The sequence below is a fragment of the Ixodes scapularis genome, unplaced genomic scaffold, assembly GCF_016920785.2.
Source record: "Ixodes scapularis isolate PalLabHiFi unplaced genomic scaffold, ASM1692078v2 PGA_scaffold5__190_contigs__length_132052651, whole genome shotgun sequence".
Lineage (NCBI taxonomy): Eukaryota > Metazoa > Arthropoda > Arachnida > Ixodida > Ixodidae > Ixodes > Ixodes scapularis.
Window position 1 is genome coordinate 115,397,457 of NW_024609880.1, and position 16,093 is coordinate 115,413,549.

Sequence of the window (16,093 nt, forward strand, 5' to 3'; positions counted from 1 at the left end):
CGATCGCTTTACGCAGTGAGTGCATGAGTGAATTTCTTGTTTTGCATGTTTTGTATTTTCCCCCTTTTGTGTAGACCGAAAGGTCCACAGGATGGAAATTACGTCCCAAAGTACACGATAAATTGCGTGAACTGTCGGTTAGGTATAATAAATTAAAAAGCTAACAACAAACTGTATATTGAAACTATATTTCAGAATAACAAAACAATGTTTAAAATGACATTACTTCATCTTGCTATAAAACGAATTATTTTAAACTAATAGAAATTTCGAGACACTAAAGTACGAATCATCCTTCGATATTGCATTTTAGACAATTTTGATATCGATTTGTATCGTGAATTTAGTAATACACCTCAAGTTACCCCCCCCCCCCCCCGCCCCCGACGCCAGGCTCTTTAAATCGACCGCAAAATTTGATTTCTTAACCTATCGCGCTACGACTTTGTGCAGCGTTGCCCACAGATGGTGCATTTTTTTTTTTTTTTTTTTTTGTAAAAATTGCAACGAGCGAATTTACCTGAGGAAAAAGTAAAGAAAGAAAAAGGCTTAGCTTCTATAGAAATGCAGCGACGCCACCGGTCTTCAAACAACACGGCGCCGTTTCGCACGGGAGACAAGAGATGGCGCAACGAACGCCGCCAACGATCGCGCACACGGCGCCGACAGCCGGCGTCTTTAGCAGACGATCTTTTCGACTCAAAAGCGGCGCGCGTACCGCAGGCGGCGACAGTTGCAGAAACAACATCAGGCGCGGTAACAACAAGGAACTGCATTTTTAGAATGGATGCTTGGGCGAGTTGGATATTCATTGTAGGAGAAGCGCTTTTTGAGGCTGGCCCTTCTGGCCAGCCTCAAAAAGACTTGCCCCCACCAAATACAACAAAGCTTCAATACACAAGTTTCAAGACTTCAGGACGCCGGTTACCCAGAGTCTTTATTGGCCTCCATTTGCGAAAAAATCATTCGCACCATCAAGAAGAAAGACGACCCCACAGCAAAAAAGAAACATGCACGGAAACCTTTTGTGGTGGTCCCATATATACATGGGGTTACCCACAAGTTAAAAAAGATCGCCAGGCGACAAGACGTGCAAGTTGTGTGCTCGGCACCCAACAAAGCGTATTCAATGTGCCGGAAGATCAACCAGTCATCGACCAACCAGATCAGTCAATGTAACACCAGGCACAAGACACAATTCGCCTCGTGCGAAAAAGAGGTTGTTTACAGCATACCACTGACATGTGGGCGCTGCTACATTGGGCAAACGGGACGCTGCATCAACGAGCGTACACGTGAGCACGCAGCCAACCTAAAGAACCTGACAGCGCCGGGGCACCTATCTGCGCATTGCCGAGCATGCAAGTGCACGGCGAAGCTCGCGCAAGTTAACATCGTAGCACGCCACAAAAGCCAGCTCGCGCGGGAGATGTTAGAAGCTGCTGCCATAGAAGAAAAAGGAGATGGGTGTGTTAGTGCACCTTCAATCACCTTGTTGCGCACCGAAAAACTATTTCTCCGAGGGGGTCAACATCTTGTAAAATAAAACGTAAAACAAAGGGGAAAAAGGGGGGAACGAAGTGAATTATGCAGAAGGAGAGGAAGAGGATGAAGAGGAGGTTTATATATAAAAACAGTTGGTAGTCCAGCGATCGGGTGTCTTTCTTTCTATCTCTACCTTTTCCTTAGTTCAGCTGGTTTTTTTCATAATGAGTAACCAACTAGCTCAGATTACACCAATCGCTAAAGTAGACTCACTCACCCTCACACTCACACTCACACCAGAAAAACGGTCACTCACGTCGCGCTGACGTTCAACTCAAATTGTATTTTCGTCTTCTTTCGTTTTTTTTTTACCCGTGTTAAATTTGCCTTCGCACTTCGTTCTCTTCTGTACAAAACAATTAGCAATGTCTATGGCACATTGCCTACGCGAATCAAGATATAACAATTCTTTTTCCGTCAGCGTTATGGATGGACTACTAACACAGGTGTCACTCCTTTTTATGAGGTTGGCGGCCTCTATTACCTCACGTGTTAACTGATGATGGTTCTTTCCGATTATGGTGCTATTTTTGAAGCCCGCGGCGCACCCACAGTCATGGCAGTGAATGCCCAAAAGTCCTGAGTTTGCTAATCGGGTGTTGTTGTTGTGTTCCCTTAATCTGTCGTTAATACATCTTCCAGTTTGTCCTATGTACTGTTTGCCGCATGAGAGGGCGAAGGAATAAATCACTCCTTCTGAGCAATGTATGTATGGGATTCTATGCTGGTTTGTGCAGACGGTATTAGTTTTTGGTATGGCGTTAACTTTTTTACATAGGCCTGATAGTTTGATGGGGGCGGAAAAGACTACATCGATATTTGCGCGATTCCCAATCTTCTTCAGGTTATGAGAAATGTTATGAATGTAGGGGATGACTACCGGTCTCTGGTTACTTAATCTTTCGCACAACGGCGTTTATTTTAGCCACACCCCCTTCAGTGTTTGCCAGTCTAGCGTGACTTTCACTCACAGTAATATCCGTACAGGATTGGCTGCTGATGATTTTTTGGAGGTGACGAATAAAATAATATTTATTTGGGGAAATTATGTATTGGTACTCTTAAAGACCTTCCAACAGACAGAAGGAAGGAAACTCCCTCCATTCCTCCTTGCCATTCGAGAAAGAGGGAGACCCTCCACCGTTCTGCGGCAAGTCGCTCAGAGACCCGGTGGGCAAAAAAGGAGAGAAGGAGTCTGAGGGCACGGAGTGGAGGAAACGGGGAACCTGGGTCTTCCCGGAAGAGGACGATCCTGTCAATCGGCCTTTTAAAGGGGCCCTGCAATCTTATTTAAGCTTCGATCTTTCTGGCGGTTTCCACGTCTCTTGGGGTTTGGGCAAGCCAGCGGGCACGGAGAGAGTGACTAAATTTCAGTGCGCCACATCTTAACCGGACCACGCGAAACCTCTTCCACCTACGGGGGCAACCCGTGGTGCCGAAAGAGTGCGATATATCAAGTCTTTCATCCTCGGCTTACTACTGGTCAGAGCCGCGATCAGGTTATTTTTAGTCGAAATGCAAAATATAAGTGGCGCGAGCCGTTTCAATTATTTGTAAAAGTAGTTTTTGTTCAGTATTTTAGATCAGAAAAGAAGCAAATGCAGTTTATAAAGTACGGAAACAAGAAATGACCAGTCGACATACCCGACACCAAGCGGTGGAAAAAGCGGCGCACACTAGAAAGGTGGAGTGGGATCAGGCACCGACGAGCGACGAGCGTAGAAGGGTCTCGGATGTACACGGCAGCACTGCGGTCGTACACGGGCTCGAGGATCTGACCGGTTCCGATGATTCGGAAAGCCTTCGGCAAGCAGGTTTGGCTTGCGGTTTAGCCGTTCGGCTGTATGGCAGCGCGAAGTAGCTCCCGTTCTGAACTGATCTTTACGCCGTGTTTGCTGTCGTTTGTGGCCGATGAGGTGTCATGCCTAATTAGTGTCAAGTGGTGTAGCAAATGCAATGCGAGCCGAACTGCCTGCCCGCTTCATACAGCCTATCCAGAACATGCTTTGGTGGCGCCCTCTCAAACCGTCGACACGGAGTGCGGCAGCCGTGAGCGCTCGGTGAGCTCAATATCCCCCTTTCGTTCACGGCTCCTAAAGCAACCAAGGACGTCATGAAGGAAGTTTTTTTTTTTTATTGTTTCTGTAACTTTAATTTGCCTATAACTTTTAAAATAAAGCGAAATTAGAGAAAAGAAAAGTTCCATTAAGTTACTACGTTCAGTGCGCTCAGGTTCGGTGCAAATTAAAAACCAGTCAAAACGTCTTTGCAGGGCCCCTTTCAGGCGGAAATGGTGCATATTAAAGCAGATAGTAGTTACCGCTATTGTCTCTGTGTTAATGTCAACACGTGTTTTTATATGGTTTAATTTCCAATGAAACCTACGCCCGATTCCACTGGAAACGTGCGGTAGCTTATAGCCTGTATGCATAATATCACACCTGCTCTCTCTGGACCCAATGCAGATATAAGATTAAACTGAGTAATTATTTCAATCGCCCCATTAAAAATAAGCAACAGAGGTACACCAATGTGGGATTAGAAAAATAATTTATTAAGGCGAAAGCCTTACTTGGCCCATTACGCCAAAAGCCGTCGGTGTTGTCCCCGAAAGATGGTAATAAAACTACGTCATCAAGCACGCGCCTCAGAAGTAAAACACAAGAAAAGCACAGCCACGCAGATGTTTCGCTACGGTGGTCGGCGGGGCGCTCAAGGTCAAAGTGGACGCGCCTTAGAAATAAAACACAAAGAAAAGCACAGCCACGCAGATGCTTCGCTACGGCAGTTGGCGGGGCGCTCAAGGTCAAAGTGGAGGCGCCTTGGAAATAAAACACAAAGAAAAGCACAGCCACGCAGATGCTTCGCTGCGGTGGTCGGCGGGGCGCACAAGGTCAAAGTGGACGCGCCTTGGAAATAGAACACCAAGAAAGGCACAGTCACACAGACGCTTGGCTACCGGGTCGGCGGGGCGCTCAAGGTCAAAGTGGACGCGCCTAAGAAATAAAACACAAAGAAAGCACAGCCACGCAGATGCTTTGTCACGGAAGCCGTCGTAAAACCGGCGGGGTTCGCCGCACTTGAGCAGTGGAGGAACATGATGTCACCACCGGAGCGCAGTGTGAGAAAGGAAGACGTAGCGCACTGCTCGTATTGAGGACAATTAGCAACCTGTATTCATACAATATACATGCTTTATTTTCAAAAACGTAATATTTTGCCGTAAATTTTCTGTCCAACCTATGCAGTCCAAAACATATAACGTAATATATCTTGCATGTCGACAGCAGCTGCACATCGGTTGGCTGATCGGTGTAATTTATTTGTATGCGCCACTCGATTAATAAACAATCTACATCTTCCACCACGCAATCAATCGAGACGCTAGGCCTTTTCGTGTGCGCACAAGGAGAATGTAGTAAACCTGTAGCTGATACCTTTCAACATTTCAGTTCTGGTTCCCACTAGTGGGTAATCGAAATAACATGGGTGGCAAAGATAAATTATTTATTGCGACCTAAACTCTACGCGCGTAGGATATAATTTCATTTAACAGCAATTTGATTACGCTTACACAGCCCAAAAAGTTTAACAACACATCTAGCCTGCTTGCTCGTTAATTTCTTTCTGAATATTAGTAAATCTAAACGCTTCGACGCAGTTCCAGAGATACTTCTTATCAAAGTCTGTGAGTCCATCCTCGATGACCGTGCCATCGCACATTTTGGTCCCTTGTTCAATAATGCCGGCGCCTATCTCGCCGATGTCATCGGACATTGCGGCAATGAATGTGCTGAACTTCTCTACGTCTTCGAAGACGTTCTTGTTTATCTTCTCCAGGATGATAGCCGTCATGGTGTCCTTGGCCGTCTTCATGCCTTCTCCCGTTGGAATCGTGTTTTCAAGCTTTTTTTTCGCAAGGTTAACCATGCTTCTTAGTTCCTCAGCAGTGGCCTGCATAAGCATAGGAAAAGTTCAAATATCGCATGAACAAAGAAAGAAGCTCACGTGCAATCTTATTTTTCTTTTAATAGTAATATTAAGCTATCATCTTTGATACAAATAGAAAAATCTGCGAGTTCTTACGAGAATTTTTTAACTTATTGGAATTTTGGCGGCCCGCCACGGTCAGGTCATTGCGAAATGAAGGCTACTCGAGCTTGTCAGATTGCCTCAAGATATCTGTATTAAGTATTTTAGAACGATGCACATCAAACCAGAAACCGTAGTCTTGAGAATTAGAATGGAATTGATCAGTGACCACGCACATTAAACTCTATGTTTCTTCCCCTGTGCGAGTACTTTTTCATTTATATATTTAAGTGCGTTAAATGTCACTGAGTTTTTCTTTTCAACAAAAGTTTGTAGTCATTCCAGGCGCCATTTATGTTTCCCCCCAAAAATTAACATCGCATCAGAGCCTTAAAGGGCAACTCCACTGCGTTTTTACAATTTTTGGGTTATGATCTATTTAGTCGAAGTCGGTGACCCTGAATCACGAGATATAATTTGTTTTTCGGTAGTGTGTATAGTTTTGTAGATATCGCGAATACAAGTATCGTTACGGCGGCACGGCGAAACCGAAACTACCGGCTGAAGCAGCCTGGCAACATTGATACTAGTGGAGCGTCGCCGGCATGGCCTAGTTTTGGTCCCACGCTCCCGTGCCGACGCACCGACAATGCGGCTCAGTCGCACTTGAAGTTCAAAACAGAAGGCAAGTTGCACATTTTCATTTTTACCGCTTCACTTTGTTAATATGCACCAAAAGTAGTAAGATTTAGCGTGCATTTATAAATTTGACGGCCAAAAACCGAATCCGACTGCTCTAAATATGACGCGGTCAGTGCCGGCGCACCGTGACTGTATTTGTTTCTTGCTCGCGGACCGAGAGAAAAAGGAATAATGGGAGATATAGGGACATATGTATCCACAAGCGGTCTAAGTTGCTAAGGTAAGGTGCCTTTATGTGCACGCTACTTAGATCAGCCGCGACCTGCTGCGTCCGGCCGATCGTGCTGGAGCAGCCGGCGGACGGTACGCGAACAGCGACGGCACCGCATCGTTCTTCAAAGACGCGTGTTTCGTGAAGAAACACGCAACAGTCAGCAGCCGCAGATCCCGTGTATAGGTGTCTGACGCAAAGTGCTGGGAGCAGAGCTTCGCGTTGGAACTCGAAGTTGACGGTCTTCCGAAGTCTATCCGGCGAACAGCACCGACCCGCACCTTGTGCCTCTTCCGGTCTTTTGGGAACTTGTGGAACCGCAGCTCCGGGTTGCGCACCGGATTGTTGGTGTAACGCACAGCACTACAAGTCGTGCTCCACATTGCCCAACGCGAGTCCGGCGAGTCTCTCCGGCTCCACGACACGCGCGTGAGCGAGCAGCACCGCTTTGTTCTCTTCAGCGCTGTCGCGAAAGCAATGCTGGAGTTAAATGAACTGCCTGGACGCTAACAAAAATAGAAGAACACAGGATAACGTGGTAAGCACCTCTTGCCGTCAGCAGAATCGCTGAATGCCACGGAAAACGAAGCGTCCGCGGCGTCCGTACGAGAGCGGAGGACTAAACCTACGTCATTGCCCAGTGTTGCTTCACTAGCTCACCCGGTGCCAGCGTTGCTCACCCGCTTTCGGGCAGCTAACCGAGCCGGGAGAACATCTTTAATATTGGTTTTAATCGGTAATGCGGCGTCGGTTTGACGTGATATTTTGGGTATGAGCGTATTTTGCCCCCCTAAAGCGATATCAGTCATTTCGATAGGGTAGACTTTTTGAGTGGAGTTGCTCTTTAAACTTCTTAGTGATTTACCGTTGACTCGCAAAGTCGTCATTTATGGGACGACATTAACAAGCTACTTCCAGTCAGGCAGTGATACTCGAGTAAGTAACTAACTAGCAACGTAGGCTACACGCTAGCCAATAAAGTAGCGTTAAACTCGCTAAGCAGTTGACGATGTGGCGAAGTTCAGTTCGGTGGCAGGTGCCACAGGAAGGAAACACTTGTCCTGGTGAATAAATGTGCACTCGGTTTGCTTAGTACTCAAAATGCTTATCAGTCAACGAGTGTTTGACTGAATTCATGCAATTACCCGACATTAAGAAATTTGTATGTATTAACATGCAAATGTATATATATATATATATATATATATATATATATATATATATATATATGAAAAACAGTAATGGCGAAATTGTAAAGAAGAAAAAGAAATTCTCGATAAACAAATTCCGACCTCCTTAACCGCTCATTCACACTGGAAGCGGATCCGCGTTCGCAAAGCGGTTGCGAATGCGGTTGTATAAAGATCCAGTACAATTGCACGCGCACTCGATGACATCAAGAGCGCGTGCAATTGTACCGAATCCTTATAAAACCGCGTTCGCAACCGCTTTGCGAACGCGGATCCGCTTCCACTGTGAATGAGCGGTAAGAGAGCGCCCACTTTTATAGATTTCGGTTTTGTGCCGTCTGACGCGATCGACAACACGGTGGGCAGCACATTACTATCTGATTTCAAATGATCCCCTTTCATAAGCAAGCTAAAACTACAGGAGCACTAAAACATTTTGCGCAAGTGTCACTCATTGTAATAATTATATGATTATACTATCGTGCATATTACATATATAGATCCAAAATACACTCTAAGAAATGCCTGCGCGTTTGCTTACCCGCAAAACACTCAAAGAGCCATTCTATGCGATCTTTGAAATCAGCTCAGCGAATGATGAGGCGGGAACATCCGCTTAGACCTAAAAATGAAGTCTGGGCTATGGCATTACGCAATGCAAAGCGTCATGCTTGCATTGCGTGATGCCACAGCGCAGACTTAATTCTGAGGTCGGAACAGATGTTCCGCTTCATCATTCGTTGAGCTGATTTCGTAGATCGCAGAGATTGGTTCTCTGAGTGTTTTGTGGGTAAGCAAACGCGCAGGCATTTCTCAGAGCGTACACATATTTTAATACTTTTACATCTTGACTTTTTAATTGTGACCAGTTTTCCCGCAGTCATATCATACGTTTTATATATGATTTTACAACATTCAATATTATTCCAGAAAATTATGGTTCAAGCCTTTCAATAAAAATTACAATATTCTTAAGATGTCTTTAAGTGAAAGTGGAGCAACTTCCTGGTAAAACAAGAAAACTTTGATTGTCTGTACATTTAGAGGGTATAATCTCATTTATAATACGTTGCGTAAATCAAACGGATGTTGCATTATTTTGTCTCTGTCAATAAGCTCAATGCTTCGAAATGTATACAGGGTGTTTGTGCCACTTCAGGACGCCATAACAACAGGAGAGACATACTTCCGCTTCTGCTATGCTTAGGGTGGGTGCTGGACGACTCTCGCTTTAATAGCGAGCAATTAGGCGAGAGCTACTCTCTAGAAACGCCCCAGTCTCGTACTTTTAACTTGCCGATGCGCACTGGCACGAACCAAATGTCACAAGTGAAGTTCTTACGATTATCTCGAGACAAGGGACGCTACCAACGCCGATGAGTTTCGGTGATCGTAGCTAAGCAGACGGTGCTCGCCTACTTTGATGTGCTGCCAACAGATGGCGCAAGGGGACCAACGCGAGGATTCGGCGCCAGCGGTGCCTCGAGCGATCATCTCCGTACAACGACAGGTGACAAGCGGGCTTTTACGGAACGTGGAATTACAAGCTGACACGGTGCTCTGCGAGAGAAACCTCGAATACCAAAGCAAAGAAGTCCATACATTAAAAAGTTGGACTTCGCAGAAACTCGCGTCGCATTGACGGAAGCGTATTAAAAACTTTCGGAAGGTTGTCTGCTAAAACCAATCCCCAGCTTGGGGACCCCTGCGGGGAAACTCGGCGCGTATGTCCGGCGCCTGGGGGAGGTAGGTGCCCACTGCCGATGCCCTGGCGTTCACGAAGTAGTTTAACGTGTTTAAGGACGGCACGCGCTACTCACTGCGGGTCCACCAAAACGAGCAAAAGCAATGGCCAACCGAAAGCAGCATACTCTTCCCGTAAGTTCGGTCATGTTTGCTTATAAAGCGATAGCTTCACGGGTGACGATTTGCAGAGATTTCAAGCTCGCCGACTGTAATCGCCGCTATGAAAAACAATCTACAACAAGCAAACAAAAAGCTTTCCTATATTTTATTTTGGCGCGAGGAGAGAAAAGTCGAGTCTTCCCGTTGGCCGCACTGAGCGAAGAAAGAAAAGAGGGGGGGGGGGGGGGGGGGGGGCACCGCGGCGTCCCGCGAGTAACGGCGCGACGTAGAGAGAGTCTTCCTGTCGTCTGCTACAAACTTTTGTGTTCAAACATTACTCTCGTTATACGAAATCTCGCTGCGGCAGTATCCAGCTGCTACGTGTAAGGTTCGACCGTTTTAAAAATTTCCACCGCGTTTGATTTTACTTTAACATCTCTACATATCGTACCCAACTCGAAACGTAAAGCAGTCGTGCTCAAACTCGTCGCCCCCTGGCAGCTACTCGCTTCATTTCTCTGCTTCACCTTTCCTCTCTCCGCTCGTCTCTCGACTCCCTCCCCCCAACATTATCTCCTCCCTTCACCGCTGAATGTCGCGGGGACATTCAGCTGTGACGATCGTTCCCTTGGATCGTCACAGCCGAGCGCTCTTCCTAACGGCGCCGGTCGTTTGATGCTTGCGTTCGCCAAGCGAGTACTCATCGGTCCCAGTTCACGGCCACCACCGCCGTGAACTGGCACGCGCATGCAGCGCCTCGCCTTACGCACTTATTTCACGGGTCACCAGGAACTCGCGGTGGTCGTCAGCGGCCTCGACGACGCCTACCGCGACGACAATGAGAAATAAACACGTTGCACCTACCGTCCTCAGGTTCGTGACGGCACCATTTTGCCCGCATTACGTGACCGTGCTACAGTTGGCGCTTTGATTTTCGTTCACGTACTCGCACCCTGTATGCTCGATATACCTCGCCTACTACATTTCCATTTAGTATTGGTTTCGGTAGACAGGCGTAAAATGTTTGGAAATCAGCGTCCAACGTGTATTTCAAGATTAAAGACGCTCACACCAGGGGCCGTAATCGATCAAATAAAAAATTACCGCGATAGCACCAATTACTTGATTGATATACGTACCGTATCAGTCATTTGCGCTTGTTCGCGGAGGATCGGATTCAACCGTTTTGAGTATTCCCTCAGAACTTGACCCAAGCGCTGTGCTTCCTCACCCAGAGAAGCTCTCGTGATCTTGGGGTCTTTGGGATAAGCAAGAGGGAGAATAAATATTACGAGATTTTCTGAGAGGTCTAAGAGAAGCTCACAAAGTAATGTCATTCAGATTGTATATGTAATGGAAATAAAAAAAGAAGGATATATTTTGAATAATGTTGCTTAATTGTCAGGTAAGTACGCAACATAGCCGCCTTCATATTAAGGTCGGCTACGAGGATATTCATATTACAAATTGGTATCGCGAAGGTCAAATACACACTGATCAAACAAGTGCTGGTTCCGTCAGTGCGTTCTTGACTTTGGCGCTTTATATTTGTAAAACGCCCTAACACCGTTTGAAAAAAAAAAAAAAAAAAACTATAAAAACGTCAAGCGTTATAGCGGATGCGACAATTCGCATTTTCTTGTTTAATCTTGTAAAACGTTTATATTTATAGTTGATTCATCGATCTAATCTACCTTACACAAATCGCATAGCCACTCACCCTGCGTTGAGGTTGGGTTGTTGCTGAAAAATATACAATAAAATATGGACAATGAATATTTTAAGTGTATGAGTAAATTCCGCATTGTAAAAGAAGGCAGCTGCATAACTATGAATAGAATTATTTAATATTTTAGCTCTAAAAATATTGCGCATAAGTTTAGAAGTCACTGCAACATTCACTATAGCAACTTGTACTGAAAAACTTGGCAAGCGCGATTACATAATGCCGCATTCACAACTTTTCTCGAAACTTTGGTTTCGGCGCTTGTCTCGGATCAGGTCATCAATCTTTGTTTCCCGCAGATATTTTTTCTCAATCTGGCGGACACTCCAATGCAGAGGAAATAAGGGACATCTGGCACAAAATGAAGTGAATCCTTATGCACATTTGTTTAAAAACACCATAACAGTGAAGAAGTATAGGAAAACGTTTACTTACGTGGATGCCATGCCTGCGAAGTAGAATATAAAAAATAGGTTTGAGCAAAGATACTGATTGAAGGCATTGTGCTACTAACCACCTCATTAACAAATTACTGTTTAAACAGCAAAATAATTACTATCTAAACCGCAGACTCGTATCTTTCACTCCGGTTCTTGTACTTGTGATTTGCTTCTTTAGTAGATATACATTCGTCTTATTTTAGTCAACCAACCCGCATTTCGGTTTATGAAGCCCCAACCTACTTAAAACGAAAAAAGTAAAAAAGCAACAACAACAAGAAAGATCCAAAAAGAAATGTCCTTGCAATACTAAAAAAAAGAAAAAAAACGCGTCATGCAGAAAGAGCATAGTGAAAAAAGATTTACACCTAACTTACTTTTATTTTTTCAGCAACGCATTTGGCAAGATCTTGAAGAGCTCTACTTATAATTACACAACCTGAATGTCAAGTTTGATATTTTAGCGTTCACTGAAACTTGGTTTAGCGGCAAAGATGATGCTGTCTCATTTGAGGGATACAAAGTTGAAAGTGTTTACCGAGAAGATAAGAGGGGAGGAGGGGTTTCTTTGTATATTCGATACGTCATTAAGCACGATGTTCTCACTGAATATTCTTTAATCTTTTCTGCGGCTATGAGTCTCTTACTGTTAAATGCGGGCAGATGATTATAACTCTTATTTATCGTCCACCATCAGGTTGCGTGGCAAATTTTTTTGAATTTGTTGAGAATTTATTAGATTATGCTTCGTCTTCCTGTCTAAAGCTGACTTTAATTGGTGACTTCAATAATGATATTAACTCCTCTAACCAATCATCCACAAAACTAATGGAGATTGTAGAATGTTACGGGTTTTTAAATGTGGTTGATATACCTACGAGAGTTACTATAGAAACTGCTACTGTAATAGATTTATGTATAACAAACTGTGGTCAAAATGAAATTACGGGGTGTGTGTTAACATGGAACATAAGTGACCACCTGCCATCTTTTTGCTTTTTTCAAAAATTCATAAATAGGTCTATGCCGGCTCCCACTATAACGTTACCGACCCATTAATAACAAAACAAATCTTGATACATTTTACAGTTTGGTGTCAAATAATAATTGGGACTTTGTGTATAATGAAAGCGATCCTGACGTATCGTACAACCTTTTTTTGAACAAGATCATATCCTTATATAATCAAGCCTTCCCATTAAAAACTCTTAGAAAACATAAGAAATCAAGAAAACCATGGGTGACTCCCACGCTCTATAAAAGAATAAAAGAACGAGATATCTTGTACGATAAATTTATCAAGCTAAAGGATAAAAGTATCCTGGTCAACTACAAAAAAATTCAAAACAAATTGAACTCGGATTTAAAAAAGGCTCGACGTGAATCTTATATTAATAAATTTACGTCCATACTAGATGCCCCCAAGAAAATTTGGATCACTGTAAGGAATTTAATTTCAAAACCTAGTAATCCGCTTCCCCCTGAATTTGAAATAAATGGCATAAGCTATGGAGGAAAGCAGCTCTCAGATATGTTTAATGAACATTTTCTCAAATCAGGTGCACCTTCGTCTCCCCCAACCAATGACGGAAATGCCACTTCGTACATATGTCACAACATCATCAGTTCAGTTTTCTAGCGTCCAACTGATGAGGAAGAAGTACTTAACCTGACTAATGGTCTTAAAAGCAGTACTGCTGCAGGGGAGGACGGCCTCAAATCGGAATCAATTAAGCATATTTGTAAACTAATATCCACTCCGCTAGCACATATATGCAACATGTCATTATTAGTAGGTCGTTTCCCAGACCGAATGAAAGTATCGCGAGTTTGCGTTATACATAAGGGTGGTGCACAAAACGTTTTAAATAATTACAGGCCAATTTCTGTGTTACCCGTTTTTTCTAAAATATTGGAACAAATAATAAATAGTCGACTAACTAGTTTTTTTACAAAACACAAAATAATTTCAGAACAGCAGTTCGGATTTCAAAGGAATAAATCGACGGAAATGGCACTTCTAAACATTAAAGATAAAATTATAACCAATATAGAAAATAAGCACTATACTATCGGAATATTTCTTGACTTTCGAAAAGCCTTCGACTCAATTAAGCACAAAATATTGTTAACAAAGCTGAGTACCTATGGTGTAAGGGGCGAAGCGCTAGAATTAATATGCAGTTACTTAAGCTCTCGTTCACAATTTACCATCTATAACGGCATTAAGTCTGATATTCAAGAAATCGCATATGGTGTCCCAGAAGGATCCATTCTAGGACCATTATTGTTTCTTGTTTATATTAATGATATTGTACAAATCTCGCATTCTGCGAACATGGTATTATTTGCAGACGACTCGAACGTTTTCTTCTCCCACAATGACCTCAGACATCTCGAAAGTGTATCAAATGATTGGTTAAACAAACTATCCACGTGGCTAGTGACAAACCAGATTGAATATTTCTAAAACTAAATATATTATTTTCAGGGCAAAAAACAAGGCACTTAATTATGAAATCGATATAATATTTAATTCAAACAAATTAGAGAAGGTTGAATCCATAAAGCTCGTGGGTGTATGGTTTCACGAAAATTTATACTGGACAATTCATGTATCTAAACTATGTTTGACTCTCTCACGTTCAATCGGCATATTACATAAACTAAGACTTTTACTACCAACATGGCTTAAGCGCAAACTATACAGTGCACTTGTGCACTCTCACCTACATTACTGTTCATTGGTTTGGGGGACGTCATCAAAAAGCAACCTTGAAAAACTTTTAGTACTCCAAAAAAAAGCAATTCGGTCCATTGCATGCTTGTGTTATAATGATCACACGTGCATTTATTTTAAGAAGTATAATTTATTCACTATCCAACAGCTAATATTTTTCAACTTCGCGAAAGTAACCATTAATTCTCTTAAAAGCAACACGGAGTCCATTGTTACTCAATTTCCCTTAAGAGACACCCAATACAACTTGAGGCGTGTGGAATATGATAGAGGCCAAATACGTACTAATTATGGGGAACAAACATTGAAGCAGCAATTAACACAACTTTTAAATATGCATCCACAAATTCTTGATATACCAACTAAATCAAGATCTGCAAATACATTTAAAAAAAGAATAAAGAATTACATTTTCAAGCATGTATAAAGTCTTGTAAAAAAATTCTGCCAGCCATTTCATTGCGTTAGAAATGTACATATTTATTGTTATTTTTATTGTGTTCTTGTGCTTTATTTGTATATGTGCTGTGTGTTCGTTACAAGAGCTGCGCCGCTCTGAAACCTGTATGGGGTACGGGACCTGAGTCAGGTGTTTTAATACACCTTTTGTCCCTGCCACCCCAAAACAAAATGGCAAATAAATACAAATACAAATATGTGTCCGGTTTCCGCAAGATAGGGGATCGGTGGCCGAGTGGGCTAGCGCACACCAGCTTCGAGCACGTGGAGCGAAAGCTCGAGCTGCAAAACCCAGCGACCCTGGGCTCAATCGCCACCCCTGCCCGTTTCGATGTGGATGAGCATCGTATCGGCGTGTGGTCGTGTATCACTACTGCGTGTTGCACGTTAAAAACCCCAGGCTAGCGGTTGTACCGTAATGGCTAAATCTCTCATCTACAGCGAGTCACTTGTCACAACTTTGAAATGGCGGACCTACTACACGCTGTCTAAATATCCACAGAACCTCAATTTTTTTTCCGAGAGAAAATCCCTTTAGTTCTATATTTAGAACGTTTTTGTTAATACACATTTCTATTTACATAAATCTAGGAACCAGACCGAGAGTTTGTGCAGAGCTCACAGCACACCAAGCAACACATTCTCGCGTGTAAAACATTTACTAGGTTTGAATAATCTTAGTCCCGTTAATTGCACGTCTCAAATGACAATCCCGGTAATGTTAGCATCGGAAACCTAATTTTAAGAGGCGAATTTTTAACTCCTCCCTTTATTCATTTTCAATCTCCTTTATGCACGGCATTACCGTACGCCCATTACGCGAGGTCAAAGTTTTGGGAAGGTTACGCTATGTTCAAGTTAAGAGAACTAGGACTTCAGCGGCGGCGCAGTCCAATTTAATAGGGTCTTACAGCAAGAAAAAATACGTCCGACACCGTCTCCACGGGTCTACACGAGTTCCTGCACGTTTTGACGCCAAGTTTAATTGGGCAACATATTACAAGTCCTTACGAGACTGTAGCTATTTAAGCGATTTATTTTTACGGTAAGGTCTTACCTTCGAGATCTTCGCTTTTTGAGACCACGGTGCCTTCGCCGCTTTCAGAATGCTTTCTGTTGAGACAAACTCTATTATTTTTCTCGCAGGACCGTGTTATCTTATCTATTCTACGCAAGACACTATGTATCGCTGTTCGGCGAACT

At 43.4% G+C, this 16,093-nt stretch overlaps 1 protein-coding gene across 1 annotated transcript; it reads right to left on the reverse strand.

Annotated features, from left to right (window-relative positions):
* Positions 1–4,721: 4,721 nt before the first annotated feature.
* Positions 4,722–16,046, reverse strand: LOC115323142. The gene is made up of 5 exons (XM_029983488.2): positions 15,948–16,046; positions 11,687–11,699; positions 11,246–11,268; positions 10,665–10,783; positions 4,722–5,499 (listed from the first exon to the last, which is right to left on the reverse strand). The coding sequence occupies exons 2-5, from the start codon at positions 11,695–11,697 to the stop codon at positions 5,146–5,148; spliced, it is 507 nt and encodes a 168-aa protein (XP_029839348.2). The 5' UTR covers positions 11,698–11,699; positions 15,948–16,046; the 3' UTR covers positions 4,722–5,145.
* Positions 16,047–16,093: the final 47 nt, after the last annotated feature.